Source organism: Sinohyriopsis cumingii, chromosome 5 (assembly GCF_028554795.1).
Source record: "Sinohyriopsis cumingii isolate HCF-2022 chromosome 5, ASM2855479v2, whole genome shotgun sequence".
NCBI classification, from domain to species: domain Eukaryota; kingdom Metazoa; phylum Mollusca; class Bivalvia; order Unionida; family Unionidae; genus Sinohyriopsis; species Sinohyriopsis cumingii.
Genome location: NC_142965.1, coordinates 20,522,427 through 20,549,889, shown reverse-complemented (window position 1 = coordinate 20,549,889; position 27,463 = coordinate 20,522,427). Strand labels below are relative to the sequence as shown.

At 35.5% G+C, this 27,463-nt stretch overlaps 1 protein-coding gene across 1 annotated transcript in view; it reads left to right on the top strand.

The window, feature by feature from the left end:
- The first annotated feature begins 2,705 nt into the window (after positions 1-2,705).
- The window catches only part of LOC149798748 (uncharacterized), a 337,174-nt gene continuing 312,416 nt past the window's right edge, over positions 2,706-27,463 (top strand). Inside the window, exons 1-7 of the mRNA XM_089957621.1 lie at positions 2,706-2,807; positions 5,756-5,826; positions 9,980-10,347; positions 12,721-12,833; positions 15,541-15,599; positions 18,334-18,602; positions 19,309-19,421. Coding sequence (XP_089813747.1) covers positions 2,712-2,807; positions 5,756-5,826; positions 9,980-10,347; positions 12,721-12,833; positions 15,541-15,599; positions 18,334-18,602; positions 19,309-19,421 — 1,089 coding nt within the window. The 5' untranslated portion in view covers positions 2,706-2,711. The remainder of the gene's footprint in view (positions 2,808-5,755; positions 5,827-9,979; positions 10,348-12,720; positions 12,834-15,540; positions 15,600-18,333; positions 18,603-19,308; positions 19,422-27,463) is intronic.

Below are 27,463 nucleotides of genomic sequence, written 5' to 3'. Positions count from 1 at the left end.
AAAATTAGTCTATGGGTATTGTAATTTAGTTACAGATACCCAAGAAATTATTTGCTAGATGCCACGGATTGTGGTCCACTGCAGAAGAAATGGAATGAAAGGGTCACAGTAATCATAAGGTCCCTGAGTTAGAGATACAAAATTTTTTTACTGTTAGTAATCAACACGTGATCAGTTACATAAATGGTAAATGTACCATTACACGATTTATACTGCTCAACTGAGTTGATTACCTAGAAATGGTAGAATGTACTGCAAGTATAAAATATGTACAATTTCATATATATATATATAAGTTAAATAGTTTTTTTCCAGTTTTACAGAAATTGTCACATATTTAAATAAATCCTATGTCATTCACAGGAACACTTAAATTTATTTTAAATAAAAAAATAAAATTTTAAAGGAACATATATTATTGTTAGTAGAAAATATTCTTTATGCTGTCTTTTCCAAGAGTCACTGTTACATATAGTTGTTAGTCATTCAACATTGGTTGAAAATGACCAAGGGGAGTAACTCTACCATATTATCATTTTGACCCTCTTCCTGTGACCAATCTTTCCAAGAGATGGGAGAGTCAAATGGCAAGAAAATTTGGTAAATGCTTACATTCACCATTTCTAGTTTTCAATTGCCAGTGTACTGAAGCTGGAATAGAGATGATCCATTATGTTTTTTATACTATTCCAAATGTGGATTTGAATGAGATCAGTTTAAAAATCATACATTGAATATACAGTAATCCTAATTTTGTAAACACACAATTTCTCCTGTAGAATAGTCAATATGATGAATTGTAGAGTTTTCAAATACATTAAAAAAACTTGTTGGAAGTATCATAATTTTTAAAAAAATGTTTACTCCCTGTTCTCAGTAATATGAAAGAAAACTATCTTATCTGCACATGTTAAAATAACCAGTGTCATAATAACACATTATGGGAGGAAAGGGTAATCAAAATATAGACATTTGATTTTCAACATAAACGTCAGTAGAGAAAAATAATAGCTCTGATGGCAGTGTAAGTAAACATTACTGCTTGAGAATTAAGTGACTTTCACAGATTCATATAGTCACAGATTCATGTAGTCACATATTCATATAGTCACAGATTCATATAGATCATTGGAAAGGTCAATGGTGTACATTGTTTACACTTAAGTGTATCTCAATAAGTCATTGGAAAGGTCAATACTGTACTGCATTTACACTTAAGTGTATCTCAATGAACATAGATAAATCAGCCCCCAAACCTGTATTGGACTAGTCATAGTATATGGATCCTTCCCAAGTCAACAAAGTACAGACAAAAATCCAATATTTTGCAAAACCCAAAATTGATATTTATGTAAATAAGGGCTGTTGCAAAATAAAAAATACTTCTGTCACATACAAGGCAGGTTCTGTTGTGGTTTAGTTACCCCAAAATGTAGTTTAGAATTTGTATCATTTGCATGTAAACTCTTTGAGTGCTAAGAGAACCTGTGTCAATTATTTAAAATAACTACCTCTCATGGGTACCTTTTATGTTTAAATGGAATAGCCTTCAACGAATTCACTGTATTAACCAATTTATATGGTTGAATCCAATGAAACATTGCCTAAGAGGGAAGCAAGAAACTATTATGAATGTTGCCTATGAGGGAAGCAAGAAAGGGGCTATTAAAAACATTACCTATGAGGGAAGCAAGAAAGGGACTATTAAAAAAACATTGCCTATGAGGGAAGCAAGAAAGGGACTATTAAAAACATTGCCTGTGAGGGAAGCAAGAAAGGGACTATTATTAAAATAGCCTATGAGAGAAGCAAGAAAGGCACTATTAAAAACATTACCTATGAGGGAAACAAGAAAGGGACTATTAAAAACATTACCTATGAGGGAAGCAAGAAAGGGACTATTAAAAACATTACCTATGAGGGAAGCAAGAAAGGGACTATTAAAAACATTACCTATGAGGGAAGGAAGAAAGGGACTATTATTAAAATAGCCTATGAGGGAAGCAAGAAAGGGACTATTAAAAACATTACCTATGAGGGAAACAAGAAAGGGACTATTAAAAACATTACTATGAAGGAAACAAGAAAGGGACTATTAAAAACATTACCTATGAGGGAAACAAGAAAGGGACTATTAAAAACATTACCTATGAGGGAAGCAAGAAAGGGACTATTATTAAAATAGCCTATGAGGGAAGCAAGAAAGGGACTATTAAAAACATTACCTATGAGGGAAACAAGAAAGGGACTATTAAAAACATTACCTATGAGGGAAGCAAGAAAGGGACTATTAAAAACATTACCTATGAGGGAAGGAAGAAAGGGACTATTATAAACATTACCTATGAGGGAAGCAAGAAAGGGACCATCATAAGCATTGCCTATGAAGGAAGATAGAAAAGGACTATTATAAACATTACCTATGAGGGAAGCAAGAAAATATATATTATAAACATTGCCTATGAGGGGAGCAAGAAAGGGACTATTATAAACATTATGAATGAGGGAAGCAAGAAAAGGGACTATTATAAACATATTCTTGAGTGTATTTCATTTCCCACAGTTAAAACACAAAAACTACAACATTTAATTCTTTTAAGTTTTCTCTTTTTATTTCATATTTTATTCTTTTGATCTCATGATATTACAGTTACTACTACTATTACTATTATTATTATTATTATCCACCAGATGGAGATCTGTATATCGACATGACAGTATTTGTCTATAATCTGACCTTCCTGTCAGATCTGACTGATCCCAATTCACAGCGATTTTATGAACTGTCCCATGTCTTCTGTAAAGATGTAAGTATGAACTGTCCCATGTCTTCTGTAAAGATGTAAGTGTGAACTGTCCCATGTCTTTGGTAAAGATGTAAGTGTGAACTGTCCCATGTCTTCTGTAAAGATGTAAGTATGAACTGTCCCATGTCTTCTGTAAAGATGTAAGTGTGAACTGTCCCATGTCTTTGGTAAAGATGTAAGTGTGAACTGTCCCATGCCTTCTGTAAAGATGTAAGTATGAACTGTCCCATGCCTTCTGTAAAGATGTAAGTATGAACTGTCCCATGTCTTCTGTAAAGATGTAAGTGTGATCTGTCCCATGTCTTCTGTAAAGATGTAAGTATGAGCTGTCCCATGTCTTCTGTAAAGATGTAAGTATGAACTGTCCCATGTCTTCTGTAAAGATGTAAGTGTGAACTGTCCCATGTCTTCTGTAAAGATGTAAGTGTGAACTGTCCCATGTCTTTGGTAAAGATGTAAGTGTGAACTGTCCCATGTCTTCTGTAAAGATGTAAGTATGAACTGTCCCATGTCTTCTGTAAAGATGTAAGTGTGAACTGTCCCATGTCTTTGGTAAAGATGTAAGTATGAACTGTCCCATGCCTTCTGTAAAGATGTAAGTATGAACTGTCCCATGCCTTCTGTAAAGATGTAAGTATGAACTGTCCCATGCCTTCTGTAAAGATGTAAGTATGAACTGTCCCATGTCTTCTGTAAAGATGTAAGTATGAACTGTCCCATGTCTTCTGTAAAGATGTAAGTATGAACTGTCCCATGCCTTCTGTAAAGATGTAAGTATGAACTGTCCCATGTCTTCTGTAAAGATGTAAGTATGAACTGTCCCATGTCTTCTGTAAAGATGTAAGTGTGAACTGTCCCATGTCTTTGGTAAAGATGTAAGTATGAACTGTCCCATGCCTTCTGTAAAGATGTAAGCATGAACTGTCCCATGCCTTCTGTAAAGATGTAAGTATGAACTGTCCCATGCCTTCTGTAAAGATGTAAGTATGAACTGTCCCATGTCTTCTGTAAAGATGTAAGTATGAACTGTCCCATGCCTTCTGTAAAGATGTAAGTATGAACTGTCCCATGCCTTCTGTAAAGATGTAAGTATGAACTGTCCCATGTCTTCTGTAAAGATGTAAGTATGAACTGTCCCATATCTTCTGTAAAGATGTAAGTGTGAACTGTCCCATGCCTTCTGTAAAGATGTAAGTATGAACTGTCCCATGTCTTCTGTAAAGATGTAAGTGTGAACTGTCCCATGTCTTTGGTAAAGATGTAAGTGTGATCTGTCCTATGTCTTGTGTAAAGATGTAAGTGTGATCTGTCCTATGTCTTGTGTAAAGATTAAGTTTGAACTGTCCCATATCTTCTGTAAAGATGTAAGTATGAACTGTCCCATGTCTTCTGTAAAGATGTAAGTGTGAACTGTCCCATGTCTTTGGTAAAGATGTAAGTGTGATCTGTCCTATGTCTTGTGTAAAGATGTAAGTTTGAACTGTCCCATATCTTCTGTAAAGATGTAAGTGTGAACTGTCACATGCCTTCTGTAAAGATGTAAGTATGAACTGTCCCATGTCTTCTGTAAAGATGTAAGTGTGAACTGTCCCATGTCTTTGGTAAAGATGTAAGTATGAACTGTCCCATGTCTTCTGTAAAGATGTAAGTGTGAACTGTCCCATGTCTTCTGTAAAGATGTAAGTGATTTAATTTTTTTGTGTGGATTTCATATCTATGTAAGCTATTGTGGGCATCAGTAGAAGTTTTGTTGCAGACCTGAGTCTTTGAAATATGCATTAACAATCCTTTCTCTGGAGTAATAAAAGTAAAAAGAAAAATGCATGATGATTATAAAGTGATTTTATGTCTTTGGCGGAAAAGAAAATAAAGTATTAAATTATTGTTGAAATTGAATAGGGGGGTGGGGGGTGTCCTATACATACATAAGCATTTGATGCTCCTAAAATGATGAAACTGGAATCTTACGGATTTTACTTTTTTTGCTTTTGGTTGTGCTGAAAAGCCATCAAACCCTATACAGACATATGCATTTTCACAATCCTGTGTCATGAACATGTAGAATATACATTTGATTTTTGGTCGTAACATGTATCACTTATTTAGAGCAATAGGTCAAAGTGTTTCTAAAGAAAGAAGCAGAAACCTGGCACCAAGACCTGCTGTCCCTATCCAATCCAAAACTAAATTGTCATTGGTGTGTTACATCAGTTCAATGAAACATTGCTCATACGTCTTTTAAAAGTATGTACACAGACTTATTTGGAATTGGTTGCTGCCATTTGATAAAAAATTCTTTTCAAGCTTGTTTTGTCACTAATTTTGCTATGAGCAATTTCTTTGTATGAAAATGATGTAGTGCAGAATCAAAGACAGTAAAGTAGCACCAATTCTCACAGCTAGTGTTCTTTTCAGAGGGGCTCTGATTGTTATACACTTCAACCAATTGTTTTAGTTCATGCAGAAAAGCCTGAAGTGAAATATTGATTAACTATTTTTGTACTGATTAATAATGAAACAATGTTGCAACAAGGAATTGGATGGGTGGACATGATCGGTAATTTAGAATATGGCACATTTTAACATTTTGGGATTAAAGAGACATTTCTGTCCAACAAATAATTTGCTGTTGTACATGTTTTGGAAGTAAGCCCAGACAAATGAAGATTTAAATTTGTATTCAGCATCAAATAAATATACCAATATATTCATTCTAGGAGATCATAAAACTGGGCTTGAGTTTCTACTTATAATCAACCAATAAGAAATGACATCTTGGATATAATATCATTTTTGATTGTTCAAAACAAAATCTTGCTGGGAGAGGGGCAGCTAGAGGGATTGCTAAGGCATTGGGGTCGGCTGAGGGGAGAACATCTTGCTGCTTCTTTCTAGCTAGAGCGCTGTGTACATACCACAGAATTTATTTTTTTTACCATCTATTCCAGTTGGAGAGGTATATTCTTAATAATGGCCCATGGCCAGACAAGTACTACTCCTGTCAAGTCAAAGCCTTCAGGTATGATTTGGAATATGCATTACTCATTTGTTTAGGCCTTTGTCCTGATATCAGGAATCATGCAAACTATAATAAAGTGGTATTATTGTGGTACATTTAAGCCAGTTTCTAGAGAGTTCTTTACATACATACATACATACATACAGATAGATTGACATACACAGTTGAAAAGGATTGTATCTTTTGCATCCAATTGCTTAATTGTGTAAGTCACCAATCTATTGCCTTTTTAAATCCCCACCATAAGTAGATCGTAATCCTTTTGTCCATCTGCTGGCCCATCCAGTTTTTGTTTGCCAAAAGATGCAGACATCAACAAAAATCTTTATTCTTTGTTTATTTTGTCACAGTTATTGCCCTTTTGTCACAGTTATTGCCCTATTGAAGTTTAATGCATTGTGTGATGCACTCTCATTAATTCAGTTCTACATTTTTTGATGGATTGCTATGAAACTTGGTAAATAGGACGGTGATCACCTGAAGATATCCATGTTGACAAATCACTTTGTTCCTGCAATATATATTAGAAATTACTGACATTTTTGTTGTATAAACTTAAGGAGTGATTGAGATAATCTGGTTAGAAGAACTGGTCCTGCAGTTTTTGATTGATTACCATGAAAGTTGGTAAATAATATGGTTATAATAATAATAATGATGATGACTTTGTATAGCACCTAATCTTTAGAAGCTCTAAGCACTTTACAACATCAGACAACACCTATAAGATAAAAAACATATAATAATATGATTACAAAAACAAACACCATGAAATGAGAAAACATTAAAAAAAAAAACATGCTGAGAATATTTACGGTAGGAAACATTATTAGGTCTTTAAGTTTGTTCTTGCAGTTGAAATAAGTGGGTCTTGAGAGCTCTCTTGAATGTGATCACTGTATCTTTGTGTCTAAGTTCAGTGGGCAATTCATTCCATGTAGCTGGGCCCTGGTATGCGAAAGAACGCTGTCCATATGACTTTGTTTTCATAGTAGGAATAATGAGTATACGATTGTCAGAAGAGGAGCGTAAGTATCTTGCTGGTGTTACACATGGGTGAGGTCGGATAGGTATGTTGGACTAGAGTCCTACAGTGAAATGTAGCACAGAGAACAAATTTTGTGTTTGTTCCTGGATCGAATGGATAGCCAGTGTAGGGTACAGAGCAGCGGGGAGGTCTGCTCTGATCGTGGTACTCTAAGTATGATCCGAGCAGCTGTCTTTTGAACTTTTTGAAGTTTCTGGAGCAGATATTGAGATGAACCAGACAGAATTGAGTTACAATAGTCCAGTCTTGAAAGTACTAATGAACACACAAGTGTTTTAGTGGCATCAATTGAAAGATATTTGCGAATTGAGCTGATGCGTCTCAGCTCAAGATATGCAGCCTTGCATATGTTCATGACATGTTGGTGCAATGTGAGAGTACTGTCCAGAGTAACACCTAGGTTTCATACTGATTGTGTGAATTTAATGTTGGTGTTGCTGATATTTATTGTTTGTGGTAAAGGATCTGAATGAGAAAGTCTTTGTGTTGTGATCAGAATGGCCTCAGTTTTATCATCATTCATCTGCAGCTTTTTACATAGCATCCATGATTTCATATCAGAAATGCACCTCTCTACACCTTGGATGGTAGCATCAACTTCAGTTGGGTGGCAAGATTTGTATATTTGGGTGTCATCAGCATACAATTGGTGAGATACTGGATGATGATCTATGACACTTGAGAATGACTGAGTGTACAGAATGAAGAGAACAACTCCAAGAACAGACCCCTGTGGAACACCACAACATAGATCAACTGGGCTGGAGTATATTCCATTTGCAGATACAATTTGTGTCCTGTTGACCAAGTAGGACTTGAACCACAGTAAGGCTGTATCATGAATGCCAAATACATGCTGGAGACGGTGAAGTAATATATTATGGTCTATTGTGTCAAATGCGGCAGACAAATCAAGGAGGGTGAGGACTGTAATCTTTCCTCTATCAAACACAGAGAGAATGTCATTAACTACTTTTAGAAGAGTAGTTTCAGTACTGTGGGAAGGGCGATATGCAGATTGTACATTGCTAAAAAGACTGTTTGAATTTAGATGAGATACAAGCTGGGATAGAACAACCTTTTCTAAGATTTTTTATATGAATGGGAGATTAGAAACTGGGTGGTAGTTCTTTAAATCGTTATGGTCTAGTGTTGGTTTCTTCAGCAAAGGCTTTACAATGGCAGTTTTGAAAAATGATGGGAATTCCCTGGATGAGAGAGAGGTATTAATAACATTATTTAGTGAAGGCAATACTGGATCTATTACCTGATGATGCACGCTTTCATACATAATTTTTATCCTGGATTATTGCCCTCTTTGTCTTGTCGCTTAATGCAGTGTAGGAAACAATATTGTTAGTCTAACTGTTGCAACAGTTTTTGATAGACTGTCATGAAACTTAGTAAATGTTATGTTTCTTACCTTGTTAAAACTCTATATGGCCATAAACTGAGTAACAGAAGGAAGCAAAACCAACAGGTTTTGTAACAATTAACAAATAACTTCATTATCAAAGTTAGAAATGAAAATGTGAGAGGTGCTTAAAGTATTATGAAGTGAATCAAAAATAATCCTGAGAGTTATATTCAAGTCCAAAAGAATGAAATGATCTGTGTAATGTACTTGTCCACCTAGAATCATAACAGTGTCAGAATGGTGTTGTCCAGAGTTCCTTTGACTAATTCACAATAGTTCCATAATAATATTATAGTCCAAATAAATGAGTACTTTCTGTTTCCACATCTAAATGCAATTTAAAAATTGTGTGCAGACTTGGTGTTACTACAGGAACAAAAGAAATAAGAATGACTCCAAAATAGGAATGAATCAGATTGCTCAGTTCTCTGGTCATATACACTTTCAATAGTCTATTCCAGTTTTATGATGCAATAGACTCAATGTTACAGATCATACTACTCAGTTTAATATTTCAAAATTTCATGTGACCTAACTTTTCCAGTAAGAATTAACTGAATTCTTCTAAGATACCATCTGATCAATCTGTCCAATGGGAAGAAGGCCAAATCTCATAAACATATTTACTAACGGTTCTATTATTAGTAATTGTCAACATGTACATAAGCATTTATTTATAGATCGTATGCAATGTCAGCTTAAGGTAATCCTTACAATTTACAGCCATGAATAAAAATTACAAAAATCTGACAAATTCATATACCAGGAGTTACAAAAAATATAGATACATGACATAATAACCTGAAGATTAGTATAGTGCCTATTCACTTTGCTCTTGAAATTTGTTGGAGTTATTGCCCTTTTCTCATCTTGCAGCATAACACAATGTAAGACAGAATCTTGTGAACATAAATATTACTGAGGTTTTGATGGATTACCATGAAAGCTGTTAAATGTTATGGTCATTGAAGATGCGCATATCAACTAATCACTTCCCTCAGAGCTGGTGTTAGAGTTCTCATCTCTTGGTCTTGCAGGGTATTTAAAAAAAAATTTGTGAATGCAACTTGGCTTGCAGTGTTTTATGAATTGGTGTGAAACTTGTTAGATATTATGTTCATCATGTAAAGATGTATGCACTGACAAACATATTTGCTTCCTTGATCTGTGCAGGATGGCAGATATATTTCTGTAGCAAATTGCACTCCATTCCTCTAGTATTTTGTTGGCTTTGTTTCCAGTAGCTTAAATTTTTGTTTCCTTTTTACAGATGTAATTTGTCTAAGTTACAAGTCTAATGCATCATAGCAAATTTCTTAATAACTGTGGTGATATATATGGCATTAAAAAGTATTATGAAGTCATTTATCATAAAATGACTTCATGCTGGATTTGTATAAATTTATTCACAAATTTGCTATCTGCTTTCCATGTTTTAAGTCATTGTATCTCCCAGTAATTGCTATATATTTCTGAAAATGCCACGAAACATTTCTGTGATCACATTATAGAATCAAAGAGTAGAGACTGGTTATCTGACTATTCAGTACTAATAATTGACAGTCAAATGAAATTTGAATACTAATTTCAATGCTAATAATTTACAGTCAAATGAAAATTGAATACTAATTTCAGTGCTAATAATTGACAGTCAAATGAAATTTGAATACTAATTTCTTCTTTTACAGCTCACCCAATACTGCTGTTGGATTTCCTACCATAAGGGCCTTGATAAAGGTTGCCAAGAACTTCAACTATCCAGCAGAAAGCATCTTGTCCATCATACGTAATAATGCCCCAACATATCCACAACAAAATGGTGCAGTGATTACATACCTTGTTGGAGGTCTTTTGTTAATTCTGGACAATGCCAATGTCATCATAAGTACTGTTTCTTACATAATCCCTACAATGACATCCTCCTTGTTGCCATCTGAAACCATCATCATTCCGACCACTTCATTTGGCACTGTCTTCACATTATCAACTTTCCTGACACCAGCCTCAACACCAGGCATGACAGTTTTTCCAACAAGCACCAGAATTATCATATATGGTAGGTAATTTGATTACCTTGATTCTTAAACAGTTTTCATTTTTGCTATAGTTATTTATCATGTGGATTTTGTATAGGCTGATTCTATTGCCAAATGTTGACCATATTGCACTAAAATATATAAACCTTAATTATTTAGCTTCATTCTAAAGTTTCTCAAATTAACAAAGAGCACACCTTTATTTTCATGTTGTTGCATTTTGTTGTTTTTAGTTATGTTTTATATGTTTTATACAAAAAAGATAGATTCATCTTAGCCTTAGCTTATTTTAATATTATTGGATATAAATATTGTTGACCCACGTATGGTAGAAAACAAATGAAAAGAATGAAAGAAAAGCAAGGAAAACAAGTTAACATTTTCTCATTTTAATATGCAGACAGAAATTGAAATTTAGAGTTAAATTCTTTATTTCTTTACAATATAACATGGTATTTTTTTAATACTTTTATGGATGCATTACGAATAGGACAAAACCCCAAAAGTTTTGTTCATATTAACTGTCTTCACTCTCTAGGTAGGAGATCCATTAACTGTCTTCACTCTAGGTAGGAGATCCATTAACTGTCTTCACTCTCTAGGTAGGAGATCCATTAACTGTCTTCACTCTCTAGGTAGCAGATCCATTAACTGTCTTCTCTCTCTAGGTAGGAGATCCATTAACTGTCTTCACTCTCTAGGTAGGAGATCCATTAAATGTCTTCACTCTCTAGGTAGCAGATCCATTAACTGTCTTCTCTCTCTAGGCAGGAGATCCATTAACTGTCTTCACTCTCTAGGTAGGAGATCCATTAACTGTCTTCACTCTCTATGTAGCAGATCCATTAACTGTCTTCACTCTCTATGTAGCAGATCCATTAACTGTCTTCACCCTCTAGGTAGGAGATCCATTAACTGTCTTCACTCTCTAGGTAGCAGATCCATTAGCTATCTTCACTCTCTAGGTAGCAGATCCATTAACTGTCTTCACTCTTTAGGAAGCAGATCCATTTACTGTCTTCACTCTCTAGGTAGAAGATCCATTAAGGGGTGCTCACCAGTTATTATGTACTTTTGAGAGAGTGATGTAAGGTGAAGTTGTTTGCATTTAAAACATGCACAGTGGAGAGAATGTTGGCATACCTCTATGCTCCTTTAATGTGTGTGTGTGTGTGTGTGTGTGTGTGTGTGATTTAGATTTTTAACGTAGCTTTAAAAAAATTTCAGTCATATCACTACAATGTCTGCAGTGTGACAGTTTATAGTGATGTCTAGCACTGGGGCATCGTGCCGCAGACATGTAGCCTGATGTCCCACCCAGTCACATTATCCTGACACCAGGCCAACCAGTCCTAACACTTAACCTCTTAATGATGAGCGCCAAGTGAGGCAGCTGTTAGTATCATTTTTGTAAGTCTTTGGTATGAATCAGCCGGGGTTCGAACCTGCATCCGAGGCAGATGCTCTAACCACTAGGCCACCAGAGCAGTCTCTACTTTAATGTAATGTGGCCGACATTTCTTTGGATATTGTACTTTTGGAAATTGTACATGATTGAAGCACACTGCTAACTAAAATGACTGCTCCCTTGTGCTAAAAAAGTCATCCTGAATTAGTCTAAAGTACACTATCCATAGCAACTATTAAAATAGGGAAAATGAATTTTGCCAGGCTAGACAATACAAGCTTTTGAAAGTGCAATGAATGAATTACCAAATATATAAAATGTAAAAAAACGTTATCAGTTTTTTTTAAATACAATTTACCTCTGAAGTTCAGGAAGTGAAAATGCCCAAGTGGAGCTAGCACTTTTTTGAAAGGTGCACATCTGGAGTAAGGCCAAGCTCTATACCCTATAACCCATTTTTTTTCTTTAAAATTCTAACCCTATGCAAAATACGAAACTGTAGAGCACCACCATAACGGTCTTCACTCTCTAGGAAGCAGATCCATTAACTGTCTTCACTCTCTGTGTAGGCGATCCATTAACTGTCTTCACTCTCTGTGTAGGAGATCCATTAACTGTCTTCACTCTCTGTGTAGGAGATCCATTAACTGTCTTCACTTTCTAGATAGGAGATCCATTTACTGTCTTCACTCTCTTGGTAGGAGATCCATTAACTGTCTTCACTCTCTAGGTAGGAGCATCAGTTCAGGTTTTAATATTGATGAATTTATATCATTGATAATTCCAGCCAAATAATACAGTGTCTTGTTTAATTAAGTACATTTTGCCTGCAACCTTTCAAAATTAGGTGTATCAAAATGCCATCCTTCTCTCTTACTGTTATTAAGATTATTTTCTCATCTTTAGTTACACAGAAACTGTTATTAAGATTATTTTATCAAATAGTTACACAGAAACTGTTATTAAGATTCTTTCTCTTACATAGATTCCTCCATTGCCTTTGTAACTGTACCACTATATGGATTCACCTTTACCCAGGATCTCAATGATACAACTTCATTACGATTCATGACACTGGATATGAACTTCTGTAACAAGGTAAGGCACATTTTTATGCCACTGCTATCACTAGAAGACAGGCAGACAGACAGACAGACAGATACATCCAATCAAATGTCTGATAAGGGCAAGTGGCTTCGTTATTATTACTGCAAATGGAATAGTATGGCAAAATGTTTTTGCATGAAAGAGGGTTTAGATTCAGTTATGAATTAGCACAATTATCTGCTTTTATTTTCCTGTAGAAAAATGGTTTAACATATGACAAATTTGTTTACCTAAGCAGTAAGTTCCTTGCCCTGTTCACGAGTCAAACATTTACTTGTCCAACTCAAAATGGCAGGAGAATAAATCTGACAGTAAGTTGAATGTTCCAGTCCCTTGATAGTTCAATTCTTACCATTGTTTCTCTTTAATGAATAAGATGTTTGTCAAGAATATTTTGCCAGTTTGGTTCATTAATAGTTTTAAATTTCTTCTGGATGTTCTTTTGCCCATTTGTGTTTTTTCAAGCTCAAAAAGCACTACATTCTCATTCTTTAGTGCAAATAAATACTTACCAGAGGAAGAGCAGACTGGTCTCATTTTCTAATTTTGTTAGAATGGCCACAGAGTAAGTTCTGGAAAAACACTTTTCACTTGATTGAATTTAGATTGTTCATATTTGCCAGTTTTGTTTTTAAAATAGCAGGTTGAGTAAAGGTAAATATAGCTGGTAGGTTAAAAATATTATTTATTAAAGATTGAATCTGTCTGAGAAAAGCCAGATTAATGTGCAGGATATCCAATAATAGTGCTCCTGAATATTTACAATCATTATTCCAGTATAGGCTACCTGGCAATACTCCCCACCTGCGATCCGTGTCTACCAAACAGTATAAAATTCCCAAACCAAATAAGGAATTATTTGTAAAAAGTTTCCAATACTCTGGAACTTTGCTCTGGAATAGTACTCCAGTCGAGATTAGAAATGCCCACACAGTTTCCTTCTTCCAAACCCAATATATCCAGTGGCTTCAGAGATGCAGCTAAAATAAATAAATTCCTTTGTATGAGGGCCTCAAGGTAGATTAGTTCTTAGCTAATTGTGTTACCCTCTTCAAATAAAGTCATTATTATTTTATAGAGAATAACATAAAGCTGGAATTATGATTTTGCTGTACAGTGCACATAAAACAATCTTAATAATAATAATAATAATAATAATAACTGTAATAATAATAAGAAGAAGAAGAAGAAGAAGAAGGAGAATATTCAGTATATATTTTTTGTTCAAAGGTCACTTTTGAGCTGTAAATCTGTACACAACACGTGTGTGCAATGGCCATTTTTGCTTTTTCCATGAGTGACCACTATTGACAGGTTTGACTGTAGATTATATTGTTGTTGCTTGCTGTTGTGTAGCATGTTGTGTGCTCTCATCCTTGGACTGAAAAAACACTGAAATGGGCACACATTCATCTTCAGTATCATTAGGGTGCTGCCTCTCATTGACTGAAAGGCATTAAAATGGGCACACATTCATCTTCAGTGTCATTGGGGTGCTGCCACCCATGGACTAAAAGGCACTGAAATGGGCACACATTCATCTTCAGTATCATTAGGGTGCTGCCACTCATGGAATGAAAAAGGCACTGAAATGGGCACACATTCATCTTCAGTATCATTAGGCGCTGCCACCCATGGACTGAAATGGGCACACGTTCATCTTCAGTATCATTAGGGTGCTGCCACCCATGGACTGAAAGGCACTGAAATGGGCACACATTCATCTTAAGTATTATTAGGGTGCTGCCACCCAATGACTTAAAGACACTGAAATGGGCACACATTCATCTTCAGTATCATTAGGGGCTTCCACCCATGGACTAAAAGGCACTGCTATGGGCACACATTCATCTTAAGTATCATTAGGGGCTGCCACCCATGGACTAAAAGGCACTGAAATGGGCACACATTCATCTTCAGTATCATTAGGGTGCTGCCACTCATGGAATGAAAAAGGCACTGAAATGGGCACACATTCATCTTCACTATCATTAGGGTGCTGCCACCCATGGACTGAAAGGCACTGAAATGGGCACACATTCATCTTCAGTATCATTAAGGTGCTGCCACTCATGGAATGAAAAAGGCACTGAAATGGGCACACATTCATCTTCACTATCATTAGGGTGCTGCCACTCATGGAATGAAAAAGGCACTGAAATGGGCACACATTCATCTTCACTATCATTAGGGTGCTGCCACTCATGGAATGAAAAAGGCACTGAAATGGGCACACATTCATTTTCACTATCATTAGGGTGCTGCCACCCATGGACTGAAAAAGGCACTGAAATGGGCACACATTCATCTTCATTATCATATGGATGCTTTTTAAACAATATTCTTTTCATCAGAATATGCTCATTTTCATCATCACTTGGAATATGCTTTAGAATTTCCAGGATTTACTGAAAACATCATTTAACTTTTGATTTAACATTGACAATTCTAACTATTTTTAACAGGGGAAAGGTGTTGTGAAGGCCCTTTTTGATCTGTTAAATTTAAACCTTTTGTTTCTAGGAGTTCTTTCTTTTCAAAATTCCTAGTGCAAACATTTTCCATTGGATAATTTACCAGTTGGCGAAACCATGGACCAGTTATTAACTTTGCTGCTGTGAAATATTTGTACTGAAAGATATATTTATGTGATGATGTCAGTATCCAATACATAATTATGCATTTTTTTGTATTTCAGCTTAACCAATATTTCTCAACTATTGAATGGTATCGAAATTGTAAGATAATCCAGTTTGAGTGAGTATTAAAATTTCTTTTCAAACATACACAATTTATTTCATAATTTTGAAATGATTTATGTCATAATTTTGAAATGATTTATGTCATAATTTTGAATTGATTTATGTCATAATTTTGAAATAATTTATGTCATAATTTTGAAATAATTTATGTCATAATTTTGAAATGATTTATGCCATAATTTTGAAATGATTTATGTCATAATTTTGAATTGATTTATGTCATAATTTTGAAATAATTTATGTCATAATTTTGAAATAATTTATGTCATAATTTTGAAATGATTTATGCCATAATTTTGAAAAGATTTATGTCATAATTTTGAATTGATTTATGTCATAATTTTGAAATAATTTATGTCATAATTTTGAAATGATTTATGCCATAATTTTGAAATGATTTATGTCATAATTTTGAATTGATTTATGTCATAATTTTGAATTGATTTATGTCATAATTTGACAGGATTTTTCATAATTTGACAGGATTTATGTCATAATTTTGAATTGATTTATGTCATAATATTGAATTGATTTATGTCATAATTTGACAGGATTTATGTCATAATTTGACAGGATTTATGTCATAGTTTGACAGCTTTAAGCTTTAAAAGGAGACTTTGGAAAAAATGCTTGCTACAAATAGAAGGAATGCCATTTTGTCTGTTTTTAAAAAAGATTTCAGAAAACTAACTTTTATCAATATCAGTTGAAGGTAAGCTTATTTTATAGTTTTCTTGAGATCAAGCAGTAAATAGTGTGTGAATTTTTTAAAATAAATGATCATAAAATTCCTCAGAGTACCAAATTTATACAGATATGTCTTAGCTTGCTTGTCTACAGGGTTAAGTATGGTATGGTTTGTATCTTTTGTGGATGCATAATCCATAAGCTATTACTAGTTTCAACTTCATCTAAAACACCATGGCCATCCAAACTTGGCAGAGTGCATCTTGGCATGAAGGCCTTTCAGTTTTGTGCAAATCATATTGATCCACCATCAAATACAGCCACTGCTATTACCTATAGAAAAACCTTTCAGTGACTTCAACATTTCCTAAAAACCACTGAATAGAATTTTATTGGATGTGACTAAAAGTATTCAGGCGTAAAGGCCTTAAAAATTGTTCCAAATGATACCAATCTGTCATCAAATATGGCTGTCATTCCTTAGACGAAATAAACTTTTAAACAGCTTCTCAAAAACTGCTGAATTGAAGCAAACTGGAAAGAAAACATCCTGGAATGGAGTCCTTTAAATTTTGTATAGAAAACATCCTGGAATCAAGGCCTTTAAATTTTGTACAGAAAACGTTATGGAATCAAGGCCTTTAGATTTTGTACAGAAAACATTATAATGAAGACCTTTAGATTTTGCACATAAAAGAATTTGAAATGAAGGCCTTTAGATTTTGTATAGAAAAGATCCGGGAATGAGGGTCTTCAGATTTTTGTATAAATCATGCCAATCAGCCAACAAGTATGTCAACTATTCTTACAAATGTAAAACTTTTAAATGATGTTTTATCAGAAACTGAACAGAATTCCACTAAATTTGACAAAACAAATCTGGCATGAAGGTCATTCAGTTATGAAGGTCATTCAATTTTTTCACAGAATACGCTGATCCACCTTTGAATTTGGCAACTGTTACTAAATATAGAAATACCTATTTGTTGGAGCATGATATGCAGGAATATACCCAGATCTGTTGTGACATAATGTAGAGGCATAGACCCCAATCTAATGCCACATTATTGCATGATGTGCATACACAGACCCGTATCCACTGTCACATAATTTGCATGTATAGACCAGTCTGCTGTGACATTGTGCAGACATAGACCCAGATCTGCCATCACATAATGTGGAGACAAACACAGATCCACAGTCCCATAATATATATGCACTCAGATCTGATTTATAGCAACGTGCATGCATAGACCCATACCCACTGTGCAGTAATGTGCATGTATAGACCCATATCCACTGTGCAGAAATGTGCTTGCATAGACCCATATCCGCTGTGCAGTAATGTGCATGCATAGACCCATATCCACTGTGCATAATGTGCATGCATTGACCCAGATCTGCTTTAGCATAATGTGCAGGTGTAAATCCAGATCTGGTGTTGCTTAATTTTCAGGCAAAAACTGGGTCTATGACATTTATGCTTTGCTCTCCATAACCAAAATATGACACTGTATGTTCTTAAACTGGCTTTAAATGCTGACAGAATCCCAGGTGGCCGAGTGGTCTAAAGTACTTGGATTTACTGATCACTGTCATCTCACCTCTGTCCACATGAGTTTGAGTCTCAGGCCATTTTGGGTATTTAAGAAAGCTTGTCAGTAGCTTCTCGTGGGTGACTGGGGTTTCCCAGGTTCTTCCTCCACAAGTTATACTGACTGCCATTTAAAGCCCATCATACGCTGAGAAATGGCACTAAATCCAAAATAACTTTAAATGTTGCCAGATGTAAATAAAAGTATATTTTTTCAGTAATATGCTTTGTCTACTGGATAATTCTAAAGCTAGATCATTAATGATAAGTGAAACTCATTGAAAAGAGAGTTGTTTGCATTCTTCTACTATAGCACATTTACATCAAATGCCATGAATTTCACCATCTCACAATAAGTCATGTAGTTTTCTTTATTATTTATAAAAAAAGAACCCTCTTGGGTATGCCATCAAAATGGTCTTAACATAAAATACTTTACATTTTGCAGCAACTCACCGACCAACTCATTAACATTCCAACTTTCATTTGGCGCACCAATCGGGGCATACTTAGAAAAAGTCACCAAGGATACTCTGGATCAGAAAGCCCCGCATGTGCTGGAGGGTGGATTTGACCTGTTAAATTTTGGAGACTTGAAGCTGATCTGGGATAATGCTGATCTTACCGTCTCGGTTTCCAATTTTACTAGTGGTTACACCATTTCATCTGCACCCACCTCATCTGTTGTAATACAGAGCACCAGAGTGATTATTTATTGTATGTATTGTGTTGTTGTTGATATCTATAATTTTATTCAGTTATTTATTGTACGTATTATATGGTTGTTGATATCTATAATTTTATTCAGTTAATTATTGTATGTATTATATGGTTGTTGATATCTATAATTTTATTCAGTTAGTTGTTAGATCATCATCACTTTTCCATTTTAATTTGGACTCCATATTGGCATTATTTAATGTAAAAATATAGTTTTATTCTGAACTGTGAACTGTGAAATAAATTTTTACACATTTTAAAGTTTATTGTTTAGTACATCAAAACTCATTTATACTATTGGCTTGACATCTTATTTTTTCATCGGTTTGAAACTTAAATATCTGTGTAGGGGGCATGATGTTTTGTACAGGCATATCTTTCCCATTTCTTTTTGTCCTGTTTGTCATGAGTTTTATTTCCACTCAGTAATTGTACAACAACTTCACGGATTGCAATACAGTATAGAATAAAGTTTTCATTACTGTAATCTATGTCAATAATGATTTTCATCATTTTCCAACAAAATTTAAAGGAGTTATGCTCCCATTTTTGAACTTTGACCTTCATGTAGGTAATTTTAAATCATAAAGTATAATCTGAAAATTTCATATTTTGCATTCATTTTTCTCAGCTTAATTAATTTGCACATTAATTAATGAAGATAGGGACTAGTTGACTGATAATGTTTCATCATTGTTTACAGCTGCATCATTGGTGGAAATGACAGCTTTGCTGTATAATGAAACATTTCTGTTTGATGTTAATGATCGGACATCCCAGGGCTTTAGCATTCAACAGCAGAAATTTTGTTCTGATGTAAGTATTTACCAAATTATGAATCAGAATAGAGCATTAAATTGTTATTTTATCATGGTTTTGAGGATCAAAACTGGGACAGATACCTTTGTATCTTAAATAAACAGGTTTTGAAATTTAATTCCTGTGGAGACTTGACCTTAACTATAATCCTTATAATTTGATAAATACCATCAAAACACTTAAAAATTTGGACTGACAGTTTTCCATGGAAAGTAATTTGAAGATGCATTTTTTGTCTTAATTCAGAATATATATATATATATATATATATATATATATATATATATATATATATATATATATATATATATATATATATATATATATATATATTAATTGGATTGTTGAATGAAATAGATGATCTGATATGATGGTGTTAGATTAACTGCCAGTATTCCAGAACAAGTGAACATTGTTCATATTCTGTTGCTTCTTTTTTGCAAAGTAAAATGTCATATAATACAATTAAACTTCTTTACATGCATCATCAAAATCAATTTGCAGATGTAGTTCACATCAAGGGTACTGATAAAAACAGAAATAAATTTACAAATGTCATCCAACGATTAATGCAACTTGTGGGACATCTTTTGAACTGCTTGATATTTCTCCATCAAATAGTACATTACCTGATCACAATTATCATTAAGAAATTACTCTTTGCTACCTACTACCTCCAAATCCTGCCCTCCCTGAAAGACTAATAAACATTTTGTCATTGTATATAGGCATAAGAGATGTAATTCTCATAGATTAACTCCCCTTGTTCCTTGTAGCAGGTCAGTTTTTATGTTTAACAGTTCAAACTTTCACTTGCAACTGTGAACAGTGCCTCTGAAGAATTCTTTTCAATTTATGTTGTGTTTTTTTTCCATGTGTCACTTATTTTCAGTGGTAAGTCAAACATTTGAGATACCAGTTGTATATAATATTTGCATTTTTCCCATTTATTCATATGTATGCATTTATTTACTAATTATGATTATCCATGTGACATTGATTGGTAGCAACTGGGTTATATTTCATTTAAGTTTATTGCACACTTTCTGAGTCATCTCAATTAAGTGTGAATTTGCCTATTTGAACAATTTATATATCTGTTTGCACTTGTTTGTTTTATCTTCTCACCTTCATTATAACAATGTCAACCAAGTGCAATAAATGCAGGCATTTTAAAGTTCTGGAGAAAACCTTCAAAATGTGCCTGGCCCATACAAATTGTTCTTCTTGACACCCTGTGTGTGTGTGCAGTATGTGTAGAAAACATTTGGTCTAGATTCTTCAAAACAGAATTGAAGGACTACAAAGAAAAGTCATGCTCTAAATCTTCTGAACATGAATTATGAACCATTCATCCGACTTTAGAACCATGTTTAAGCTACACCAAGTAATTCCACTCAGGTGATATTGGATTTGTATATGATATGCATGCTACAGCAAGCTCTGTCATCTAGAATGAGGACAAGGGAGAAGGATAAAACTTGGACCATTTTTAACCAAACTTAGTAGCCCACTGGGCACAAGTCTCATTTCCCACACATAGTTGGACTTAGGAACATGAAAGTTTGGTGTGCAAACATTAAAGTACAGTGTGTGAACAAAGTACAGTGTGCTGGATTAGCTTCTGATTTTCCAGGCCTGACTGGACTGCAAGTTATATATCAGTTGCTGTGTGCTGTTCTGAATGCTGACCAACCAGTCTAGCATTGGAGCAATCAATGTATAATTTTGCTGGTCATGAATCTGACATTTTGGACTGGAAAAATCTTTATAGTTGTTACAGTAATTCCATCCTATGTCTGTATATCTATATCATGTATATCTATGTATATCATGATTTTATCTAATTTTTTTCATGGCTGTAAATTGTACTGATTATCTTTAGATTTAACCTATGTTACTAGGGTCTGTTTCAGGGCTATTAAAGAACAAAAGTCACATAGGATCTATAAAATAAATGTTTATGTACCTCTTGACAGTTACTAATAATAGAATTTCTTGTGTTCCTGTTGTGATATCAAGCTTGTAGATGTGTTTTATGTAGTACTTAAATATTATTTGAGAGGAAAAATATGTTTAGACTGTTAAGTGGAAATAGAAAGTGGTTGGTTTTTTTACTACAAAATTAATATTTTTATAATATTATTCTGAAATTATTGTGAATTATTAAAAGGAGTTCTGGACAATGCCATTTGGATGTCACAATTCTTGGCAGACCAATACATTTTTGGTTTTGAAATTTATTTGGAACTTTTCATTCTTTTGGACTTTAATAGAACTTTGTCAGGGTTATTTTTGATTCACCTAATAATACTTTAAGTTCCTCTCACATTTTCATTTATAACATTGATAATTAAATTATTTGTTAAGTTTGACAAGACTTGTAGTTTTGCTTCTTTCTGTTACTTAGTTTATGACCATAGAATCATAGCACATCAGACTGACATGACAGGTCAGCTAGCTAACCTGAAAAACCAACCAAATTCATGACAATCAAAACAACACCACATTAGAATCCATCCCTCTAGCCATCTGACCAATCAAATGCACCAGACAGACATTCCTTAGTGGGACCAGACTCCTTGCTGGCCATGACTCAGTTGACCCCACTAGCAGATCCAGCCAGCTGAAACATTTTTATGCATGGTGATGAGGTGATGATCTGGCATTGTCATTGCCATATGGAATGCTATATCCCTGGCATTGTTATTGCATTATGGAATGCCGTATCCCTGGCATTGTCATTGCCTTATGGAATGCCATATCCCTGGCATTGTCATTGCCATTGGGAATGCCATATCCCTGGCATGTCATTGCATTATGGAATGCCATATCTCTGGCATTGGCTATGCCATATGGAATGCCGTATCTCTAGCATTGTCATTGCCTTATGGAATGCTGTTTCCCTGGCATTGTCATTGCCATATGGAATGCTGTATCCCTGGCATTGTCATTGCCATATGGAATGCAATATCCCTGGATGCAGAGTGTATAGGAGGAGGGCAATCTTCCAGTCAACAAGGAATTGACTGAACATTCCAACTCCACTGTTAGTGTTAAGGCAGTGATAAAAGAGATATACAAAAATTTGCCTCAGTTGGAATGCCCTCCTCCACCAGACCTAGGTGGCCATGGATGATGATGATCAACCAGCCACACTTCAAATTATTTTTAGCAAACATCAAAGATTGCAGAAATTACTGGATACATCTGTCATAAAATTCATGACCCCAGTACTTTGTGGGCTTTCATTTCAGTGAGTGACTTGACTGCAACTTTCTTACAACACTGGTACTAATCATGTGCTGATGTTTAGATTTACCATGTACCTATTGCTTGACAAGCATATTACTGCTGTCTACATGTCTGCTGCAGACAACTGTTGCCATGTCTAAAGTGATTAGGAACATCAGGTTGAGTTCCTCCTCACTTGACCTGGTATCTCTAGTGATCTTTCTCCCAGCCTAGAATGCTGGAATGGACACTGCCTCAGCATCGTTAGTCCCTGTTGCCTTGGCTACACACAACATCTGTTAACCTCGACTTGGTAAAAAGAGACACACTTCTGCAGTCTTTTCTAAAACTCTAACATGTGGTGACTCTGTGCTTGTTCCCCTTCAATTTCCTCTTCTGTTTGGGGGTTGAATTTAGGAGGTCAGAAAGTAGGTGGTACAAGAGTCACCCTTTTGTCTCTCCCTGCAAGCCCTATCTCAGTTCAACCCATCAAGGAGCATGCCAGAGAATGGATAATTGCTGACAGAAATATCACAGGTAAAGCTCAACAACAATAGCAACCTTTTGTGGCCAGGCAAGTTATAGGTGGAATACCTCTAAAAGCCCCAAAACCAGAACTTACATTCTGGCCAATTTGGTGGGTTATTGGGTACTCTTGCTACTGGACTTTGTGATGGTCATTAGTAAGTGGACACTGCAAGAGAAAGCTCTTCAAATCAGTCTCCTGGAAATGAAGGCATTCTCAATGCCTCCCCTCACCTCAGTAGGAAAATTGTTCTGATAATGTTGGACAGTTCACTGGTAATGAATTACCTCATCAAATTGGGGGGGTGTAGGGGGGAAATAAGTTTGCTGGACCTTTGCATTATGGGATTTCCTTCATTGGTGTGCCCAGTATTAAATAAACATGCACATCTGACACATCCTGGTCAGGCTGACTGTTCTGGACTTATCAAAGATACACCAACTGCTTCATGTGGGGTGGTCTCCCATCTGTTTTCCATCCAGTCTGCACCTTATGGTTCTGATCAATGCTAGACCTATTTGCAGTGAGGTGGAATAAAACCTGCTCACCTTCGTCTCTCCATTCCTGGATCCAGAGGTATTGGCGGTCGACAACATTTCAATCAGCTGGAAGAAAACTCTGGCATACACCTTACCTTTAGTGGTTCTAATACCAAAATTAATCCAGAAAAGGAGGGACACAGCATGCAAAATAGTTCTGATTGTCCAATGAAACTAATCCTGGGTAATTGACCTGCATGATTTGGCTAGAGATATACCCAGGGAAACTGTAGTGACTTATACTTTGTTCAAATGGACAATGTTGCCAGAAATCTATCCATGTCCAGAGAAACTCCTCCTTTGCACCTAGCTCTTGTTAGGGATGTCTTGTGCAAAAAAGTGCCTGGCACATCAGTTGTGTAGAGGATGGCAAAAGCTAGATTGCCGTCCATTTTGAAGGCAAACAAGGGCATGTGTCAAGTCTTAACAACTTGCAACATGTTAATGACATCATGCGACTCTCAGCCTCCATTCCCCAACTGGATAATGTCTTTCATTCCTTTTTTATGATAAAAAGCTGACCCTATCAGAATCAAGGGATACCATTCCATGACCTCAGACACATTCAGACATTTTGGAAGAGATGATATTGACATAAAGCAAGAATCTTACTGACTTGTTGTCCAGTTTTGACATATCCAGGCCAAGCTTGCTCACCTTGGTCCCAAGATGGAACCTCCCCTTTGTCTTGACATTGTTCAACCTGTTTAAGATTAAGCCATTGTCTGTCAGCTTACTAAAGCAGTCATCATATTTGCTTCTGATAGTGCTAGCTTCAGCTTTCAGGGTGGGTGAACCTCATGCATTGTCCAGAGATCCAAACTTGATGCAGTTCCATTTTCAATGGCTCAGTCTTACTAATGATGCAACCTGGTTTTGTTTCTCACATTTGGTTGCCATCAACAAATAACCATCCTCTCTCTGTCCTTGATTGATTCATCATGAGAGGCAAAGCTGCTGGATTCAGTATATGCCCTCATGTAATTTCCTAATTTTAATGTGATCAGGTAAGAGATGTACAGTATAATTTACAAAATAAATTCCATTTCATTTAAACAGATAAACTCATTGAATAGGGGTAGTAAGAAAAATCTAACTTAAAAGTCCTTAATGGCATTCTCATGATGCAATAGCATTCTCATGGGTCCTTAATGGCATTCTCATGATGCAGTGGCATTGTCATTTGATGTCTCATTTATGAGGAGAAAAAAAACAAGGAACATGTATAAAATTATGGAAGACTTGTTGGGACAGAAATTCTTGGAGAATTTATTAAAAAATTTGGAAACAAGGGTTTGTGTTTGGCTTGATCTTATTTTTAGTGACAGCCACATCAAAGTTTCAGATAAACAGGATACTGGGAGAAATGTGACACAAATATTAAGCAGATAAAATTAAAGAAAGTATTTACAGAAAAAAACATGTGTAAAGAAAAAAGGGAAGGTTGTTGGGTTTGGTTTTAGTTGATACAGACGGTTCATCTCAACAGGCACAAAGTTGCAGCAACGAAGGTTTCAAACTGCATTTCAAATAAACAAATACAGCAAATAGTTAAACCTGAAGAAACATTGTGGAAACATGAAAAGAAGGGAGAACTTTATAGCTATGTTTGTTTTGTAGCTGAGACTTTTCATTCACAGACCTGAATCATAGAGACAGTTAGCAGAATACAGTTAATTCAATATTTTAGACAAAATATATGTTCCCCACTTTCAATATTTCAATGATGCCATGAACATTGTCATATAACACAATGTGTCCATGATGCCATGGACATTGTCATTTAACATAATGTGTCTATGATGCCATGGACATTGTCATTTAACATAATGTGTCCATGATGCCATGGACATTGTCATTTAACATAATGTGTCTATGATGCGACGGACATTGTCATTTAACATAATGTGTCCATGATGCCACGGACATTGTCATTTAACATAATGTGTCCGTGATGCCATGAACATTGTCATATAACATAATGTGTCCATGATACTGTGGACATTATCATATAACATAATGTTACAATGACTCAGTAACGGCATTTAAATTTCCCTTCCTTCATAAATTGTTGATATCACCTTTTTGCCAGCTTTGAGTGAAAAAGTTCTGCAAATTCATTTTTTGTGGATATACTTTTTAGCACTTTGGGGGAAAAATAACCTTCTGCAGTGGTAAATAAATTTGTGAATTAGAAAAGGTGCCTAGTAGTAGGTTTACAGGAAGGCATCCAGTTGTAGGATTAGAGAAGGTGTCCAGTTGTAAGATTAGAGAAGGTGTCCAGTTGTAGGATTAGAGAAGGTATCCAGTTGTAGGATTAGAGATGGTGTCCAGTTGTAGGATTAGAGAAGGTGTCCAGTTGTAAGATTAGAGAAGGTGTCCAGTTGTAGGATTAGAGGTGTCCAATTGTAGGATTAGAGAAGGTGTCCAATTGTAGGATTAGAGCAGGTGTCCAGTTGTAGGATTAGAGAAGGTATCCAGTTGTAGGATTAGAGATGATGTCCAGTTGTAGGATTAGAGAAGGTATCCTGTTGTAGGATTAGAGAAGGTGTCCAGTTGTAGGATTAGAGATGGTGTCCAGTTGTAGGATTAGAGAAGGTGTCCAGTTGTAAGATTAGAGAAGGTGTCCAGTTGTAGGATTAGAGAAGGTGTCCAGTTGTAGGATTAGAGACGCTGTCCAGTTGTAGGATTAGAGAAGGTATCCAGTTGTAGGATAAGAGAAGGCATCCAGTTGTAGGATTAGAGAAGGTATCCAGTTGTAGGATTAGAGAAGGTATCCAGTTGTAGGATTAGAGAAGGCATCCAGTTGTAGGATTAGAGAATGTGTCCAGTTGTAGGATTAGAGATGGTGTCCAGTTGTAGGATTAGAGAAGGTATCCAGTTGTAGGATTAGAGAAGGCATCCAGTTGTAGGATTAGAGAAGGTATTCAGTTGTACGATTAGAGAAGGTATCCAGTTGTAGGATTAGAGAAGACATCCAGTTGTAGGATTAGAGAAGGTGTCCAGTTGTAGGATTAGAGATGGTGTCCAGTTGTAGGATTAGAGAAGGTATCCAGTTGTAGGATTAGAAAAGGCATCCAGTTGTAGGACTAGAGAAGGTATCCAGTTGTAAGATTAGAGAAGGTGTCCAGTTGTAGGATTAGAGAAGGTGTCCAGTTGTAAGATTAGAGAAGGTATCCAGCTGTAGGATTAGAGATGGTGTCCAGTTGTAGGATTAGAGAAGGTGTCCAGTTGTAAGATTAGAGAAGGTGTCCAGTTGTAGGATTAGAGGTGTCCAATTGTAGGATTAGAGGAAGGTCCAATTGTAGGATTAGAGAAGGTGTCCAGTTGTAGGATTAGAGAAGGTATCCAGTTGTAGGATTAGAGAAGGTGTCCAGTTGTAGGATTAGAGAAGGTGTCCAGTTGTAAGATTAGAGAAGGTGTCCAGTTGTATTATTAGAGAAGGTGTCCAGTTGTAAGATTAGAGAAGGTGTCCAGTTGTAGGATTAGAGAAGGTGTCCAGTTGTAGGATTAGAGATGGTGTCCAGTTGTAGGATTAGAGAAGGTATCCAGTTGTAAGATTAGAGAAGGTGTCCAGTTGTAGGATTAGAGATGGTGTCCAGTTGTAAGATTAGAGAAGGTATCCAGCTGTAGGATTAGAGATGGTGTCCAGTTGTAGGATTAGAGAAGGTGTACAGTTGTAAGATTAGAGAAGGTGTCCAGTTGTAGGATTAGAGGTGTCCAATTGTAGGATTAGAGGA